At 38.1% G+C, this 20,600-nt stretch overlaps 1 protein-coding gene across 5 annotated transcripts in view; it reads left to right on the top strand.

The window, feature by feature from the left end:
• The window catches only part of LOC134527132 (myogenesis-regulating glycosidase-like), a 318,242-nt gene extending 304,073 nt beyond the window's left edge, over nt 1-14,169 (top strand). For 3 of the 5 annotated variants that reach the window (XM_063359523.1, XM_063359520.1, XM_063359524.1), the window contains exon 6: nt 13,730-14,089. In XM_063359523.1, coding sequence (XP_063215593.1) covers nt 13,730-13,923 — 194 coding nt within the window. In that variant the 3' untranslated portion in view covers nt 13,924-14,089. Of the gene's footprint in view, nt 1-13,729 lie in introns of all 5 variants that reach the window. The other 2 variants (XM_063359522.1, XM_063359521.1) reach the window with 2 other exon arrangements.
• Nucleotides 14,170-20,600: the final 6,431 nt, after the last annotated feature.

Raw genomic sequence — 20,600 nt, 5'->3', positions numbered from 1 at the left:
GAAGCTGCTCTATGCGATTTTAGTCATGAAGGAAAGTAATGTTACAAACCCGGGACGTGACTGCAGGCGAGAGAAATTTCAACCGGGCTGCTAACGTCCACATTAGACTAGCAAAATATCAGATAGATCCTTGAGAAAAGGTGCCGCGGTCCACTGGCACAAAGCTTAACTACGTAGAGTACACCAGCCTAACAAAGTGTAAATCACCCCTTTTAACCAGATTATAATAAAAATAAGATTTCCAAAAATAATTTAAAATTATGATAAAAATTTTAAAAAAATGTGTCGAAATTCCTAATTTCTGGCACAACTCAAAATTTACCCAATTTTCTAAAAAAATCCCTATTTCGAGTTATAAATTCTCGTTTCAATATAAATACTTCACATTTTAATCGTCAATAATGCCAACGGCTTGAAAATACTTTAAAACGGCTTAAACTCTGTGCCGTTGTACTGTTTGGTGGCACTTGCTCAACATTATTTACATAATTATTATTTGTTTTTATTTTAATGGCTAACTGGTTTCCACACGTTTTTACTATTCAATTTGGTATTTGTTAATTTTAATATGTCATTTAAATATTTAAAAGTTTACTTCTCAACAAAGTTCTAATTGTTTATAATAATTATAATTATGTGTAACTTAAAAGTTTGAACACAGCAAGTTTGTTATTGTGTCAATGTATTTTTTAATTTATTACGAATCAGGTTTTATTACAATTTAATTATTTTAGTAAATATGTGAAGGTATATTTCAGTAATTATAAGTCAATCCTTTTTTTTAATAATATATTGTCCAGTAATAATCGATACATGTTGTAATTCTAAAAGGTAATCTTTACTAGTACCATGTTCAATGTTCTTCGTCTTGCCACTAGCAAGAAAGAACGCCCCTTTTTCAACACCTTGACGCCATGTTTGCATAGTGAAAAATTAATACTTGTGGGAGTTTGTGAATTTTAACATTCTTTAAGTATCGTTAAACCGCACTAAGTGGTGAGTTTTGCAGAACTATTTATTAAGAACGTCTGGTAATGTTTGTAGCACTGGGCGTGTTAATATTCATTGTTTATTTTGTTGTTGTATCAGCGGTCAGCGGTTTCCGGCCATGTGGTTTGCTTGAATCCACCTTGTGCTGTGGTGTTGAGGCCTGTCCTCATCGGCCCTGAAGCAATGAAGTGACCGCATCGTATCAGGAAAGCCGGCAGCTTATTCATTTTTTTGGCATGATCTACTAACCTCCTAAATTATAACAAAATGTAAAAAATATTTTTTTTTGGAACTGAATCACATCGGACATTTCGTCTACAACGCTTTTATTTAAAATCTTTTTTTGAAACAACGTAACGACTTGGACTGAAACATTATGATATTTATATCAAAAAAAATAATGTAACAAACAATTATAAAAGTAATCATGAAATAAGAGTTAATATTTTGGTTTATAAAAGTCTGTCTCTTAATGAATTAAATTTGTAATAGCGAGGCCCTAGCTAAAAAAGAAAACGAAACAAAAACAAAATATGTTAAAATGTGTTAAAATGTTAACAAATTAAAATGATGGTATTTCAATTTTGATATTATGTAAATAGTCAAGGTGTACCAGACAAAATTTAAAATAATTTATTATTTAAATAAATTGTTTATCTGAAAGTATTTTATTATTAATTAAACACACCAAATTTATGTAAGTGTGCATGACCAGTCAGCCTATTCTCTCTCAACTAACCTCAAACTTCAACACACTTCATGAACCTTGGTCCACGAGCTTTCAGCATCCTCCTGCCTCTCACTCATAACCTAACTTGAGCTATAGAGGGTGGTAGGGAGTGGTGCAACTCCCCATGGACAAGCCACTCTAAGCCGCACCTTGACAATTAGGATGCCACGAAAGCCATCTTGATTTATAACGTCACCGTTGCACTTTTCGTTACGGTAACCATATTAAAAATCAGTAAATTTTATGCTATTAAATGGCGCATAGCTTTAAAGTTCATTAAAATTTAATAATAGTTTTTTAAAACAAATATTTAATTCTAATTTCGTTACGTTTGCATCTTGGATTCTAGAAATATCGCATGTTACGTTACGCCCACCATCTTGGCTCTGTATGGACTAATCGTTGAAAATTTAGTTACTGATACTATCTTAAATTATGGAGTAACAGTTGCCATTATCGTTACGCCCTGCACTGAACACACAGTACACACACTGAACCTACAATAGACACACAGTACACGAAATGAACACACAGGACACACATTGGACACACAATAAAAAGAACTGATATATACTGATTGAAACGATAACTTTACGTCCTTGGTTCGATTTTAGGCCAGTGATAAGAAAACTAAACCTTAAAATGAAATTTTAAATTCTGGTTCCGGTTACTTTTCGTGGAGTTTATTAATCAATCACTCTACGAAAAACAAACCTAGACAAGATACCTGTGGACGAATTAAAAATGCTGTGCATTGTCTAAAATGGAAGTCTATATTTTTTTCAATGCATGAAATACTTTCCAATCAGTTCATGTACAATGCTATACGCATAGGCCAAGAAACTTCGGACCACAAGACCAGGTAATGAACAAGGCCATACCTGTAGACCTGACATTTCAGATCATCAAGACCTTCGTCGATAGCTAATATAATATATTTCAAGCAGTCAAGACAAAGTCATCGAACTGTCAGACATAAATTATCGATAAAATAAAATACAAGCAAATAAATTACAAGAAATTAAACCAATGGAACATGTTTTACGCTTTCAAAGGACCAACAATGCATAAAAAATATTTTATCAAGAGTAGTATGTAAATGACGGTCCGGGCACACGGCGCTGGCGCGTGGTGCCGAGTGCCGACGTCCATATTTGATTCTGACGTCACGGCGGCCATCGTGGACTCAAAAATTCCTCAAATTCCTCAAAAAAAAACTCAAAATGACTCACAAATTCCCGTTTTGAGGAAAACAAATTCGTTTTCTTCCACAAAAATTCAAAAATGTGGATTTCGAAAAACCTCAAAACACTTTTGCCCTAGAAAGAACACAAAATCCTAAAAACGGCTTAAGCATCCATGTCTAAAGACTCCGATAACCCATTTCCAAAAATAAGGATACCATGATCGCCATCTTGGAATATGATGTCAACGTTGCAATTTTCGTTACGCCCGCCATCTTGAAAATCTTTATTTAATATCCGATTTTATTAAAACAAAATTAAAATTTATAACAATAATTAAATTAAAAAAATTTTAATAAAAATATTTAAAAAAAAAAACATACTTTTTCGACATGGAGCTCGGGAGTCCTCGGATCAAACCCGGTGAGGGCAAAAAAATTAAAAATGGCAGCTGATCCTTCCCTCACAGGGGCTGCTGGCAGACTGACTCACCCCACCACTTATGTCAGAGTAAATATATCGTCACCTAATATGACATCATGAGCGCCATCTTGAAAATCCATAATTGCAATGCTAGAGATTCCGAAATAAATCCAAAAAAAAATTTAAAATTTTGCGTACTTCAAATGTTTAGTTACTTAATTGTTTCGGTCCTCGGTTCGATTCCCGGCGAGAGTAAACCACTAATTTAATAATATATTTTAAAAATTCTCAATAAAAAGTAATAAAAACATCTTACACCACATCCGTCGTTCTAAATTATGTCACCACTGTATCAATTATCGTTACGGACGCCATCTTGAAAATCTTTATTTATTATTCTATTATAATGAAAAAAAGTTCAAAATTCATCAAAAAATAACTTATTAGAACAATGATTGATTAGATTGATTCCCGTCCTTGGTTCGAAACCGGTAAGAGCAACAAATAAAAAAAAAACAACAGATCCTACCTCCATGGAAGCTACCTAGACTGACCTACCACCACCAATACCAAGGTATATATATTGTCAACTGGTATGACGTCATGTCCGCCACCTTGTCTTCGTCCGCTGGAGGCCACCATCTTGTTTTCGTCTGCTAGAGTGTGCTAGCACCATGCTAGTTTAATTTTCTGATCTCCATACCTTTGTCCTCAACTGTTGACATTGATCTTTGAACTTGACCTTGAACTTCGAACTTTGCCATTGACCTTTACCATGAACTTTGTTTACCTTGAACTTTGACCTTGACCTAGAACTTTGAACTTGACCTTGAACTTTGACCTTAACCTTCAAATTTGACCTTGACCTTGTAATTTGACATCAACCTTGAAATTTGACTTTGACATTTATGACCATCATGAATCTGGACATTTTGTGTTCAGTACATACTACCAGGAGCTACCACCTGCTAGAGGACATTATCACCATCTTGATTTCATCTGCTGGAGGACACCATCTTGTGTGTGTACTCATCTTATAGAGTGCATTACCATCATGCTAGTTTTATTCTAACCTACTAGAGTGAAGTAATCACTATTATTACGGAGGTTCCTGCCATTCGGAAATTTGGCCACCATCTAGAGATTCGGGAAAAAAAATCCAAAATTCATCAAAACATTCACTCATTAAAGTAATGAATGAAACGAAATTTGGTTCGATCTATGGACAAAGCTAAAAATAATTTAATTTAAATACCAGAATAGTGTTAGGTTCGAAAATAAAACTGCCCAAGTTCTTTTACAAACATAATATTTATTACATAATTTATATTATACTACACGAACACTTGCGAAAGCCAGCAATCTTATAAACAGTTTGCCCTGCATAGGCGTGAAATGACTAATTCTTAGCTCCAATCGGTTTATACTAGACAGAGACCAACCAGAACCTTTACAGACCTAGTCCTCCTCTTCTTGACAGAGTTTCTGGATACAGTTTTTAACAGTTTGCTTCACATCGTCAGAACTATAAATTACTGCAGCCGATGACTTGATTGCACACTTCTTCACTTTGTCATCGGACGGATATGGCTTTCCATATATACAGTCCAACCACAAGTTTTACTTCAAAGGTCCGTTTGTTGCTACATCATCAGTAAGCTGATTGATTATGTTCTGTCTGATATCGACAAGAAAATTACAAATGTCTTTCGACTCACTAAACGTATTTAGATAATAGTAGTCTTTCAATGTTCCACAAAATGCAGACTGTGCCAAGTAGAAGCCATTATCGTTAACTCGTAATACACCGAACACAGTCTTAGGTTTATTTTCATGTTCAGGCGTCATAGCAATCGGTTGCTGCACATCGGTTTTCTTGCTTGTACGCTGACGAATCTCCAATCTAAAGCGAGGAGTCTAAATTTCTGCAGGTAGTTCAGCAGTAGGCGCACAGACTTCACCTTTACATTTTTTCACATGATGTCGCAAACTGTCAATTCGAGTAAACCATTCATGACACTCATCACAGTGAAACTTCATGCGAGAAGGATTCTTCTTGCATTTGCTCCGCTCATGTCTTCGTGCATCATGCGAAAATGCGAGTAGGATTGCATTGAAATGAAACACCGTATACATGGAGGCGTACTTTATTGGCGGCAGCGAGAACGCGTACAGAATGCTACAAGCAACAACGTGTGCGCGTGGCTGTGTTCCAAGCTGGACTGGCTCGCCTCTCGGGTATCCCTCGCTGCCAGACCCCCCAGGGCGAGGGTGGCATGCCGACCTAAAGGTACTCCTGGGGGGGAGGGGGTACGCGTCCTGCCAGCTGTCGGCTCGCCCGCAGGGAACCCGTGAGGCCGGAGGGCTCCAGTCACTGCTGCAGGCAGCCGCGACCACGGCCGCAACAGCATGTAATAAATATTACGTTTGTTAAAGAACTTGTGCGGTTTTATTTTCGAAACTGATACTATTCTGTTATTTAAATAGAATTTATTTTTAGCTTTGTCCATAGATCGAATCAAATTTCGTTTTATTCATTACTTTAATGAGTGAATGTTTTGATGAATTTTGGATTTTTCTCCCGAATCTCTAGATAAATAATTACACGATTCCAAGATGGTGGTCAAATTTCCGGATGGAAGGAACCTCAGTAATAATAGTGATTACTGCACTCTAGTGGGTTCTAATATAACTAGCATGATGGTAATGCACTCTATAAGACGAGTACATACACAAGATGGTGTCCTCCAGCAGACGAAAACAAGATGGTGATAATGTCCTCTAGCAGGTGGTAGCTCCTGGTATCATGAACTGAACATAAAATGTCGGATCCATGATGGTCGTCAAGGTCAAAGTCAAATATCAAGGTTTAGGTTCAATAACAAGGTCTAGGTCAAAGTTAAAGGTCAAGGTCAAAGATCAATGTCAACAGTTGAGGACAAAGGTATGGAGATCAGAAAATTAAACTAGCATGGTGCTAGCGCACTCTTGCAGACGAAAACAAGATGGTGGCCTCCAGCGGACGAAGACAAGGTGGTGGACATAACATCATACCAGTTGACGATATATATGCCTTGGTATTGGTGGTGGTAGGTCAGTCTAGGTAGCTTCCATGGAGGTAGGATCTGTTGTTTTTTTAATTTTTTGCTCTTACCAGTTTCGAACCAAGGACGGGAATCAATCTAATCAATCAGTGTTTTAATAAGTTATTTTTTGATGAATTTTCAACTTTTTTTCATTAAAATGGAATAATAAATAAAGATTTTCAAGATGGCGTCCGTAACGATAATTGATACAGCGGTGACATAATTTAGAACGACGGATGTGGTGTAAGATGTTTTTATTACTTTTTATTGAGAATTTTTAAAATATATTATTAAATTAGTGGTTTACTCTCGCCGGGAATCGAACCGAGGACCGAAACAATTAAGTAACTAAACATTTGAAGTAAGCAAAATTTTAAATTTTTTTTTTGGATTTATTTCGGAATTTCTAGCATTACAATTATGGATTTTCAAGATGGCACTCATGACGTCATACTAGGTGACGATATATTTACTCTGACATAAGTGGTGGGGGGGGGGGGGGGAGTCAGTCTGCCAGCAGCCCCTGTGAGGGATGGATCGGCTGCCATTTTTATTTTTTTTGCCCTCACCGGGTTCGATCCGAGGACTCCGAGCTCCATGTCGAAAAAGTATGTTTTTTTTTAAAATATTTTAATTAAAATTTTATTAATTTAATTATTGTTATAAATTTTAATTTGTTTTAATAAAATCGGATATTAAATAAAGATTTTCAAGATGGCGGGCGTAACGGAAATTGCAACGTTGACATCATATTCCAAGATGGCTGTCATGGTATCTTTATTCCTAGAAATGGGTTATCGGAGTCTTTAGACATGGATGCTTAAGCTGTTTCTAGGATTTTGTGCTCTAAGGCAAAAGTGTTTTGAGGTTTTTCGAAATCCAAATTTTTGAATTTTTGTGGAAGAAAACGAGAATTTTTCTCAGAACGAGGATTTTTGAGTAATTTTTAAGAATTTTTGAGGAATTTTTGAATCCAAGTTGACCGCCGTGACGTCGGAATCAAAGATGGCGTTCGGCACTCGGCACAACGCGCTAGCGCCATGTTCCCGGACCGTCATTTACATACTACTATCAAGATAATGAGGTTTTGAACCAGTAAATATTCAGAGCTACTACAGATTTCACTACATGCACTTAACAAAACGACACACATTAAACTAAAGAAAAGAACACACTGCACACACACCGGACGCACATGATACAAACTGAACACACAATACACACACTAGACTCAAAATACACACACAGTACACGCACTAGACGCACAGTACACATAGTACACACACTAGACTCACAGTACACTCACTGAATGTACAGAATATAGACAGTTCACACCTTGGACACACACACAGTCCACACTGGACACACAGTTAACACAGTACGATCAATGGACACACAGTTTACACAGGACGATCAATGGATACATAGTACACACACATTGGACACACAGTACATGCAGTACACACTGGAAGCACAGTACACACAGTACAAACACTGAAAACACAATACATACAGTACACACACAGGAAATACTGTAAAAACACTGGATACACAATGGACACCCAGTAAACCAATGGACACACAGTACACGCAATGAACATACAGTACACACAATGACCTTCGAGAGGATCCGCCGATGGATGGCCTCCGTAGGACTGAAGTTGGCAGATCACAAGACGGAAGCTGTTCTCATCTCGAGCAGAAAGAAGGTAGAAACCATCACGCTGCGGGTGGGTGACCATGAAATCACATCTCAGCCGTATCTTCGGTACCTGGGAGTGATTATTGATACCAGGCTCAACTTCAAGCAGCAAACGGAGCATGCTGGGACAAAGGCGTCGGCTGTCCGGACTGTCCTGTCTCGGCTCATGCCCAACATTGGAGGCCCAAAGCAGAAAAGAAGGGCACTACTGTCGTCGGTGGTCACGTCGGTTCTAACGTATGGCATCTCTATCTGGGCTGATGCACTCCAGGCGCAAGAAGCCAGGCGGAAAGTGGCACCAGTCTACCGACAGAGTGCCCTCAGAGTGGTCAGTGCATTTCGAACAGTGTCGGAGGATGCTGTGTGTGTCATTGCCGGAATGCTGCCCATAGGAGTGCTTGCCGTAGAACGAAGATACCTATTTCAGCGAAAGGGATCTACCACACCAAGTGCAGAACAAGTGAAGGCAGAGGAAAGGACCAACAGCCTAAAAAGATGGCAGCTGCTGTGGGATGCCTCGACCAAGGGGAGATGGACTCACCGCCTAATCCCGCAGGTGGAGAGATGGGTCAACCGACCACATGGAGAGGTCAACTACTACTTTACACAGATGCTCACAGGACATGGTTGTTTCCGGGCCTATCTTCACAAATTCAAGCATGAGTATTCCCCGGAATGCCCAGTCTGCACAGGAGTCTCAGAAGATGTGGAACATGCGTTTTTTGTGTGCCCGCGCTTCACCATACCCCGCAACACACTCGAGACTGCACTCGGACAGAGGATACAGCCTAAAAACCTGGTGGAAGCTATGCTACGGTCAGAGTCAGCCTGGGAAGCAACCAGCACCTTCGCGGTGGAAATACTAAAGGAATTACGGCAAGCCGAACAAGAGAGAAATAAGGATTAGGGGAAGATGAAGAACAACCGAAAGGAAGGAAGCATGGACTTCAAATCTATGGAGGAAAAGCTGCGGCTCAACCCTCCCCCGTGAAGTAATGCCTAACGGCGATCCCACAGGGAATAGGAGGCAGGTGATAGAGGATTTTTTTTTAGTCGGTACGGGTTGCAAATTGCTGAGCCACCTCCATGGTGGCTCATGGTCAAGATCATCTAAGACCAGACCAAGTCCGACACTGCACTACGGGTATCTTCAACCCGGGTCCTAGTGCGTGCGTAACAGCATTTTTTCACACCTCTATAAAAAAAAAAACAATGGGCATGCAATGGGCACACAGTATATGCACACACAATTTATACACACTGGACACACAGTACACATAGTTCGCACACTGGACACACAGTACACACACTGTACTCACACACTGGTCATATAGTACACGCAGTACACACTTGACGCGCAGTACACACTTGACGCCCAGTACACATAGTACACACACTGGACACACAGTACACACACTAGACCACAATACACACACTGGGCACACATTGGACACAGTATACGCAATGGACACACAGTATACGCAATTGACACACAGTACACACACTGGGCATGCAATGGATACACCGTATACGCAATGAACACACACAACTCACACATACAGGACACACATTTGACTAAAATAAACCACAATCGGAAGCTCATTCGACGAATAGGTAGCACAATCAAAAAAATAGAAGCACAATAATTGGAATCATAATTAACTAAAAAGGAAGCACAATCAACGAAAAAGAAACTCATAAAGAAGAACATTCGACAAAGAGGAAGCACAATCAAGAAAATGGAAGCACATTTTGAATGTAAATTCAACATAAAATGAAGTTCATTTAACGAGAAAAATGCTTTCACTGCAGTAATATTCGATAATACAGGAATTATTACATAGGTACATTTAACGAAAAGGACATAAATTTTTCCCGAACATTCAACTCAGTAGGATGGGATCGTCAATTTACAGAAGGATATAATGCCGCAATCAATCTTTGGCTCCAAAAGACTTTTGGAATATAAATTGATTGACTCCAACAGTCATTGGCTTCATCAGTCATTGATTCCAAAAAGACTTTTGGCTCCGTCATTGGCTCCTTCTGCTTGGGCACCAACGGTCTTTCGCTCCAAAAGTTAATGGCGCCAAAAGTATTTGGCCTAAAAATTCTTAGGCTTAGCTACTATTGGGCTACTAGAATAGGAGGATACGAAGCTACGAGATACATGACTACAATACTACTAGGCTTCATCTGGCTACTAGGCTACAAGGCTACGAAGTTACGAGGCTACATGACTACTAGGCTTCAATAGGCTACGAGGCTACAAGTCTACCAAGCTACGAGACTATAAACCTAGCTACAAGTCTACGAGGCTACATGGCTCTTAACTGTTTTTGGCTCTATTCAGCGGATGGAGTTAATTTATCTCATGCAAAGGAACTTGTTTTGCAAGTAATCTCAATTATTTTAACAGATGTCATCATGTGTTGTGTTCAGGTAAAAATTATTTATATATTTTATGTGGGATGCGGGATGCATACTAACGATCGCAAGAGAATGAAGGCTTTGCTAGACACCCAGGAGAAGGAAGTTAGTCCTTCATGATAGTTCTTCTCAGCTGACTCAAAGCATATTATTTGACTGAGGAATGTATTTTTTTTTGTTTGAATTTCACCCGATAAAAAATATTTTTAGTGATAATTTTATAGCAAAAATTTACAATATAAATGTAACCCAAAATAATATTTAGTGACTTATGAAATAAAAAAATTCATGAAGAGATTCATTCCTCAGAAATAACCAGAAGATCTCACGAGAATATTTGTAGAAGTCTCGAAAGGAATAATAAGGAGCACAAGGAGAAAACAAACGTACGTTTTCCGCATCATCAGAAAATAACAGAAAATAATTTTTAAAAAATAATAAAAATTAAATAATTAAAAAATAGCAGATAATGAATAAAAATTACAATCAACGAAAATGAAGCACAATCGGAAGCACAATCAACGAAAAGGAAGATATATTACTAGAACAAAGTCTCAGGTGGATTAGAATTAAAAAAATATAATTTTTGAATTTAAATTATTTATTTTATTCTTCGAAATTTTACACATCAAGTCAAACAAGCGATTATTGTATGTAGCCAGCGTCCCTCAGTTCTTTAAGTATGGAGGCTACTTCGTCGATGTGCGAGTAGTTTGCTCTATGAACTGATGCCACCAACAGTCTCAGGCAACCAACTAATATGTTAGGATCTTCCCATGAAACATAATTAATTTCTTTTGCTGTCGTAATCTTTCTGGAATATATGTTATTAAAATTTTAGAGATCACTTTCGTCCCAGTGTTTATCATAAGCCTGATCAGAATTATTTACTTCAAACGACGTTTCCATCGTTTCGGCTTCAGGGCTTCATCAGAGCATTCCATCTTGCCAGATTTAGGTGCTTCAACACAGTCCTTGCTTTTGTCACCGGCTTCAGAGTCACTGTCACCATCATCATATAAGTCATCGTCTTCATCCCGATTACTGTAAGAATTAAAAATCGGCGATGTCGAAGCTACTTCATTGACTTCAAGCTTCCTTTTTCAGAGTCCTCCATTTGTATAAAGTTCGGAGGTTCTACTTGAATTCGGCTTTAAAGTATTCTCACTTTTCATGTTAAGGATTCTTCCACTGTCATCATTCTTCCATAAATCATCAACGTCCTTCAATTTAAGTTCTTTGTCGAGATCGGAAGAGCCATGAACATAATCTTGTTCAAGACAAGGAAAATTATTGACATAATGCAGAACACTCTTCTTTAGATTAGTATATCTATCGTTGTCCTCTAGCTTGTAAGCAGACTTAGCGTTACAAGTTCTATCCCTTCTGCGTATGCTTCTTAAAGAAATATTTGTCGGTCTTGTGCCCATATTTACCGCAGATTGTAAATAAGAATGGCATTTCACGGTCCTGGCCTACCCTGCCGGATACCATGCGGTTTCTCTCCTTCTGAGACTAGTTAAATTCTTCTTCTAATGCCGCTTCTACCACTATTCCTAGTGTGTTGAATTGAGAACACTTACTCCTCAAAATCGTTTGTATTTGTTCGTTGTTCGCACCTTGTGTAAAGCATGCGCGCGCCGAATGGTGAATTAGAGCAAGCGCGCCTTGCTCCTGTGGTTCTGTACCTAATTGTAACACAGCCTCCTTAAGATCAATGACCATAGTGTCCACTCTACTACCCCAGTTTGCAACAGACTCGATGTTACCTTGCCATGCATTGAAAAGCCTACACACATGATAATCGATAGTCCTACGCCCAGACTAATTTTCTTCTAAAATGGCCTTTACTTCTCCCCATATATTGGTATTTTCTCTAACTGGGATTTTGGCTTTTACATCTCCTATTATCTTTGATTGCACAAATTTCAGTAAGACTCAGTGTTGACCAGGATTTACTAACTCAAATGCTGCATCTATACTGTCAATAAATTCATGCAGTGCTTTTTACTACCATCAAATGTTTGGCTAATTAATTTTAGAGCGTCCGTTATGAATATTTACAGGTCACTCGAATTGCTTCCTTCTGTGCTTCCGTCTTAAGGAATCACCAAAACATTATTTTTAACAGTGTACATGTATTTGATGTTACAATGATAACCTTCCATGCACAAACCTTAGATTTTTTTGTTATACTTTTGACCATTAAAAAGGTCGTATACCCTAAATATTTTATAATTATTAGTTTTAATGAACTATATACATTTGACGAACTACCGTAATTTGTTTAAGCGGTACTAATAATTAATGTTGTATACAATACAAGAGGTTCTAGTTGTGTTTGCTGAGCATTACGTTCGTGTGACAAATCCTTGGCTCGACCATGAACCCAGGTATGTCTCAAGCACTGATTCGGCATCCGTGCATTTGCTCGTCTACCAAGAGTTGTTGATGTTAGAACAGATGCTGTGAAGCTCTAAGGTAAACATTCATGAGCATCAAATGCCTAGTCACCTCTATTAACAAGATGGTCTGTTCTTCGTGTTGTTATGGTTTAGGTATATTTAGACTTGAGCTTACGACTCTACCAGTAGAAAGTGTGCAATAAATTTTGGTGCAGGCTTAAAGTAGTTTCGTAGATATCCAGTACGATGGTTTCAAGATACATAAGTGTGAAAATACTCATTTTGGCCATAATGTAGGGATAAATATTTTGGCTACACCGTGATAGATATCTAATAAGTATGGGCATTCAATGTTGAATGAAGCATATGTTGAAATTTTTTTGAAAATATATATTGTTCTTACGCTTACAAGATTAATACCCAAAGAACGCATTAAAATAGGTTATAACATTTTATACTTAAGTAGTTCTACGTGTTGTTCATGCTTGCAAAACTGATTGATAACTGATGACCACCCAGAAATATTTATTTGTTCAGTAAAACGTTTTACATCGCGAAACTTCTGGTAACTTGCTGTCACTTAATATTTTGCTGGCCGGATTAAATTTAATTTGTAACGAAATTGTTTTTCACACCTTAAATGACATAAGCAGCTTTTTATGAAAAAGCATTTTGTAGAGTCAAAAAGGTCTTTCCTTCTGAAGAATGTATGCTCATGAATATTTGGTTTGATAAGCAATGGTAAGTGCATAACTGAGCTGTTGTTTGATGGTGCACAGAGTTCCTCCTGGGAGAGGAGATCCTGGTGGCGCCCGTGCTGGTGCAAGGCGCCACCAGCAGAGACGTCTATCTGCCCCAGGGCAGCTGGAGGGAGGGGCTCCATCCGGCCAACAAGCTGATCCAAGGCCGCGCCTGGCTCAGGAACTACACAGCTGCTCTGGACGAGCTGCCGTACTTTATACGTCAACAGTAGACAGCTGTCTACACCAACAAGTATCAGAGGGCCCATTAACAAACTTTACAAGAGTGCAATTCATATAAAGTAAAATGTTTATTTTTGAAAATTTTTACAGATATGGTAATAACCAAATTACTGAATAATAATTATTTTTCTATATTAATAAATGTATGCCATATATTAGCTCAATAAAATTAAATTTAAACCAGTTGTTTCTACTAAAACATTTATGGAGGTTGGCAAGATTAAAGTCCTAAATAATATTTCTTTTCGTTAATACTTGAAACGTAGACATTTAGGCAGCATACATTTTTGTGTCGAAAAGTAGCGAGTAGTTGGTATATTGCAAAATATTTATATTTACTTATGTATGTTCTTACTTTCATTATACATTATACCTATATTAATATATAATATAATTTATTTATTTATAATATTTTTTATAAATATAGTGTATAAAATATTTAATTTTAACTTTTATAACCTTCTAAAAACCTATTTTTAAAAATAACACCCCCATCCTATAACCACATCAAAATAAGCAACGAGTGTGGGTGAGGAGGGACAAGGGTGTCAACTCTAGCTCATACACACCATTAACACAGTTAGTAAACAACCTATGCAATAATATGAACCGAAGTTGGCAATTAACCTACGCACCTGGGAAACAGAGCATCGGGTAACAGCACAGCCTTTACTACTTCCATTGGGATTCTAACCAACTCCAACTGTATTACAAGGCCTGAGCGCTGGTGGAAGTTGAAGGCGTGACGTCACGTATAGTAGGCCGACCCGACAGTTTGTGTGTAGTGTTGGCGGTTTTAAGTGTTCATTACAGTCATATGATTAAAATGGTGTACAACTACTGTACTAACTGCAGAGGAAATTATGCCGACGGACCAACAGCGCACGTGTTTAAATTTACTCAAGAAGATAGCGTTAAAAATAGGCCTAAATGGCTTTTAGCTATTCTAAGAGAAATTTTTTAAACAAGTCCACGAACACGAGTTTGTATATATTGTTACGACAGGGTTCGTTAAGGATAGCCCTTTTAAAGATTTTATCACTACACAGTTTTATTTATCGCCAATATGTACATCACTAACAAATAATCTTCTAAAATGCCTAATAATTAATTACACTTAAAAATGTTGCTTCCTCAGTCACTCGGTTCTTACACACCGCACACCTCGCTGGGCCGCACCTCTGGCGCAACTCTCACCGCAGCACCCCTCGTGGGTCTCCGTCGCGGGACTCCGTCACCGCACTCCGCCGCGGCCGTCGCACTACCCTTCGCCGAGGATCCACTCGACGCTTCGCTCGGGACTCCACCGCGCCCGCGACACTATCGCCCGGAAGCTCCACCGCGGGAAAACTTCCGACTCCACTGCCTCACTCCCCACCCTGGAACCTTCGTCCAAGGACTTCGCAGCTCTGCCGCACCTGCGGCACTATCACCCCGGAAACTCCGCCGCTGGAAAACTCCCAGCTGCCAGCTGAACTGACTCCCCACCCTGGAACCTTCGTCCAAGGACTTCGCAGCTCTGCCGCACCCGCGGCACTATCGCCCCGGAAACTCCGCTGCGGGAAAACTCCCAGCTCCCAGCTTAACTGACTCCAGAGGCCGGCGTCCTCAGCTTATATATCGGCCCAGGCGCCCTTTTAGAATTCACGAGCGCGGCTGGGGCCAGTTGCGTCATTCCGCGACGGCCTGACACGAGAAATCTCTAGACAAGCATTGGCAGCTGCCAGGTGGCGCGCGGAACTCCCCAGCTGTCAGGTGTCACATGTCGTTGACAGCGCCGCGCGTGGAGCGGAGGGATGGTGACGTCAGTGGCCGTGTGGGGCTGCCAGCCAGCTCTGCACCTGCTTGTGTTGCGGCGCTGCTTACGTTCATAACAATATTTTTAAAAGTAAGCACTACGTACTTCTATGTAAACTTCAGTTTTTATTTTTAATAATGATTGAATTAACTGGTGATAGGTAGTTAATTTAAATATACGTTTTAAGCCTGCAAAAAATAGTTTACATTACCGAATTCAATTTTTATATCCTTTCCAATATTAACTGTAAGCAAAAAGGCGAAATATTCAAATATTTGTTTTAGTATGTCTAACTTTTATGGTATTTACTATATATATATATCATAATCGTACGTTTAATTTCGAGCATATAATATAAATAGTAAGCGTATCATTTGCGTAAGTAATCATTTTAATCTATAAATATATAATTTTGAAATTTTTGAGCTTATACATATTTTTAAGTCGTGAACTATAGAATTTGTCTAGTAAACCTGCGAACCAAAATTAAACATAACGCTAAAAATATTTTCTGATAAGTTTCTATTACATATTAGGAAATGATAATACATAGTACTGATAAGACAAAGTAGTGTTATTACACTATGTAAATGGAACTAAGAAAATCTATTTTTCAACGGTGAAAACGCACTGCTAGATTTACTTTTACAAACATTTATATAAAATGTACCAATAATAGAATAAGTTTATTCTAATCCCTTTGTTCCTCCGATTGGATGCTATTGTGTTTTTAACTAAATTTAAGAGATTTTAATCAGTTTTTTGTTGTGAGTTGCATAAGATTATATATTGTCACGCTGTAAAATTTTACGTGAAGAGTTTATTGAACTTGGTTTTGCGCAGCGGTGCTTTGTGAGCCCGCTTCAGTGCCTGATGCTTGCTTCCGACACTCGGGAGTTTTTTTTCTTCGCGGCACGGTAGAGTGCTAACGTTCTCTGTTTTTCTGGGACAGTGGCGTGATTTTCCGTCCGAGGCCTGGCCAGCTGCGGGCAGTTTCGACATCGTGGCCTGGAATCTCCGGGAGCGTTGGCCACCCTGGTTGTGTTCGCTGCGTTGCTGTCTCAGCGCAGGCACGCTAGCCTGTCGCGCGGGTGTTTGTGTAGCAATCTGGCGGAAGAAATGCGAGTCTGGCATGACCGTTGGAGAGGGGATAGCGTCGGTTGGCTGCATGGCGGATGTGTTGTGAAATCGCGGCCGGGGTTTTTGCTTTCGCATTGAGTGTTCTCGACGTGATGGCAATGTGAGGGGGTATTAATAAATGTGCCACCATGGGTGCGCTCGGGGTGGTTCTTCTCGGTGAGGCGTTTGGGATTGTCGGAGCCACACCCCCCCCCCCCCCCCCAACTCCGGCTGGTATCTGCGTGCTGTTCGGAGAAGGTGTTGTAAGTAATAGCGAACTCGTAATGCTCCTTCACCTCGTGTAAAACATGTAGGCGTATCTCAAATTGTGTTAGGATGGCTTAACTTTTTGATTCTTTCCAGGAGTGCAGACAGTTTGGAATCCAGTAATGTTAAATTTCTTTCGTTAATTTAGCCTAAGTATAAGTCGAGGTGTTTGTAAACCTATCTCATTTCATTTTAAAAGTTAATACTCATGATAAGAAGAGGATTAATTATTGTTTATTTATTTCAAAGGAGTATTTACTTATTTATTTATTGTGAAAAGAGTTGTTTGAAATTATTTATTTATTTATGTGTTGGTCATAGTTTACCGGAAATAAACCTGAACGATGTGGGATTAATAATATATATTTTTTTTCATTCAACACCCTACTCCCCCTGTTCCAAGGAGGTTAGACGTCCCTGTACCAGCTCTACTGCTACCATTCCTCCCTCCCCCCCCCCCCCCTCCACACACACCACAACAATGTTTTTGAAATCTTAAGATGTTATTTTATTACTTTTATTTTGAGTGACATTTTGCAGATCTTGACGGAGTCCGAGGGGCTTCCGCCACAATATTAACTGTTCATGGTCTGATATTTAAAATTACATTTTCATAAGAGTAAAAAAAGTCTGTAAAAATAATTTTCAGTACTTAGTACCTGAAATATTTATATTCATAACCATTGTAAGAGCGTTGATATTAATCATTTAACTCAGATAATCATTAAAGTACAGATGTAAATTTGAAATGTGCTTAGAGTCAACATTTTTGGATAAAATTTAAGTAAGCTTTGGAAAAAAATTAAATTTATTTCATTCTAATCAGAATAAATGCGAACTGTGCCATTTAATACGGAAGTAAATTGTTGTGTTTTTCAAAGACGATTATAAATATAAATAAATAAATATATATATATATTTGCAATAGCCTATACATTCTAGGATACGTACACATTTTGTGGGTTAATGCTTATCTTGTATGTAACTTATTTAATGTTCTTGTATTAATCACACATTATCATCGATATTTTAGGAACAAAAAAAAAATATTTGGCATAGGTACACGAACTGGCACGAATTCAGTCAGGATATAGAATAAGGTAGGATATATGTTTGCATAATATATTTTATTTGTTACAAATATATTGAAAATAATCATGTCACTGTTTTTACTTCTATACCAAACCATCATTGATCTCATTGATCGAATAAACGCACTTGCCATACAGTTAATATATTAGTGTATAAATTTGGTTTTATGCTCGTTAAATGGAAGCTATTAAATATGGTTATATGATACAGTGAGTGGAACCCAATATTTACTCACTTTATTAATTTATTACATTTTAAGTAATCATAGTTACGTATTTTTGTATTAATGCAATTGCATTCGTTCATTGAATGATTTTTGCATTGGCGAAGATTGATTTAAACGTTTTATGGACAAACGCCAAACCAGCAAAGGTGTTATGTCCATAGCAATGTTTTAAATGCAATTGCATTTTTATAGTCCATTTACAGTATTTGCACACCATTCTACAGCTTTGGCGAAGTATTATTTATTTTTATTAACTATTTTTATTCATTCCTCTCATAAACACTGCCTTGAGACAGTGTAGCAACTGTCAAAGTTCAACATTATATTTTTTGAAAGACGTGATGTCTTACCCAATCTGCCATATACTTAAAGCGTTAATGATAGCACATGTTTTAAGTCTGAAACTTATACGGCTTAACCGTTACTAGATACACATAAATATAGGATAGATCCAAAGATTTTCTCGTTATGTGACGTCTTTAACTGGACATAGTTTTGACATATTCCTAGTTAGTCTAAGCCAATAACAAAAAAAAACAGCTACTGTATGATCTAATCACATTCATAACATTAAAGACATTCCAGTGTGCGAATATAATGAAGGAATATAACACATCATTTTAATTTCGGTTGTTCAATTTAATGTTATCGAATATAAGACTTTCACATAAACACATATTTTCTACCGTTATAAAAAACCACGATACCAGCGATAATAATATGTGTCCGTATTAAAAATATGATATGACCTTACAAATATGTCGTTCACATATTACCAGTCAGTAGGTTGACAGGTGATGTTCTGCAACGTATTTTGAGGAAAGTAATTATAAGATTAGATAACATTGGCTTGAAGGTAATTGCTGTTATCACTGATAACAATGCCATAAATAGGAAAGTTATGTCAATTTTTTAAAGCCATCGTAAACAAAATATTGTATGTCCTCATCCTGCAGATGCAACACGAACCTTGAGCTAACATTTTTGATGGAGTTTATATTTTCAAATGTATTATAGTAATAACTGTTTAAATCAACACAATGATGCACTTTTTATCCTAGATTTTGAAGGTGTAGCAGCCTCAGGCTCATTTGCATCATTTTCAGTCTTAAGAGATTTCTAATCTTTGAAAAACGAGAAGTTCTGATGTATGGTCACGAGCTGTCTCTAAAATCCTTCTGGCTATCAAATTAGGAGAGACAGAATATAAAGTTAGTGATCAATATTTTAAATAACAACATCCCAGAAGCTTTAAGGACACTAGGACAGGAACATGAATTGCAGCATTATGATAGTACTGCATGCTTCATCGACATCAGTACCACATGGTGGAAAATCATGAATGTTCAAAGTCCTTGTAAAGGTCAAAGATTAAAAGATCTTATGCAACATTCACTTACCAATAAAGAGACATGTAAAAGTTATATTCCTAAGAAAATTCTTTTCTTGTTCAATAGGTGGGATGAAATGTACAATAAATCTGGTAGTCTCAACAGAGAACCATGTCCGCACTTAAGTTAACAACTTACTCAATGATTGAAGAGACCGAAGAAAATGACTGTTGGAGCCAATGACTTTTGGAGCCAATGACTTTTGGAGCCAAAAGACTGTTGGAGTCATAGACTGATTGAGCCAATCACTATTCGAACTAAAAACTGTTGAATTAATAGACTCTTGGATAAATTATATCTTAACATTGACGATCGCATCCTACCGAGTTGAATGTACGTGAGAATGCACTCATTTTCGTTAAATGAGCTTTTGTGTTGTAAAATTTTGTCCAAATGTGCTTCGTTTTCATTAAATGCTTGACCTGCGTGAACGATGCGTAGTCATTGCGTGTATATTGCGTACATTTCGTGTACTATGCATGTATAGCGCGCCAATCGCGTGAACATTGCGTGTTCGTTCCGTTTTCTGTGTGTACTGTGAGTTCATTACGTTTCCTGTGTGTACTCTGTGTACTGTGTCTTAATTTTGTTTCCTGTGTGTACTGTGTGTTCATTACGTGTATTGCGCCTAAATTGCGTGTATTGCGCGTACATTGCGTGTCAATTGCGTGAACATGACGTGTTGGAGCGAATGGAGCTTTGGAGCTCTTGGAGCAGTTGAAGTAATGGGCAATTGGAGCATTGGAGCCTAGCATATATTGGTGGGATAGAATT

Source organism: Bacillus rossius, chromosome 1 (assembly GCF_032445375.1).
Source record: "Bacillus rossius redtenbacheri isolate Brsri chromosome 1, Brsri_v3, whole genome shotgun sequence".
NCBI lineage: Eukaryota > Metazoa > Arthropoda > Insecta > Phasmatodea > Bacillidae > Bacillus > Bacillus rossius.
This window is presented reverse-complemented; position numbering and strand designations above follow the sequence as displayed.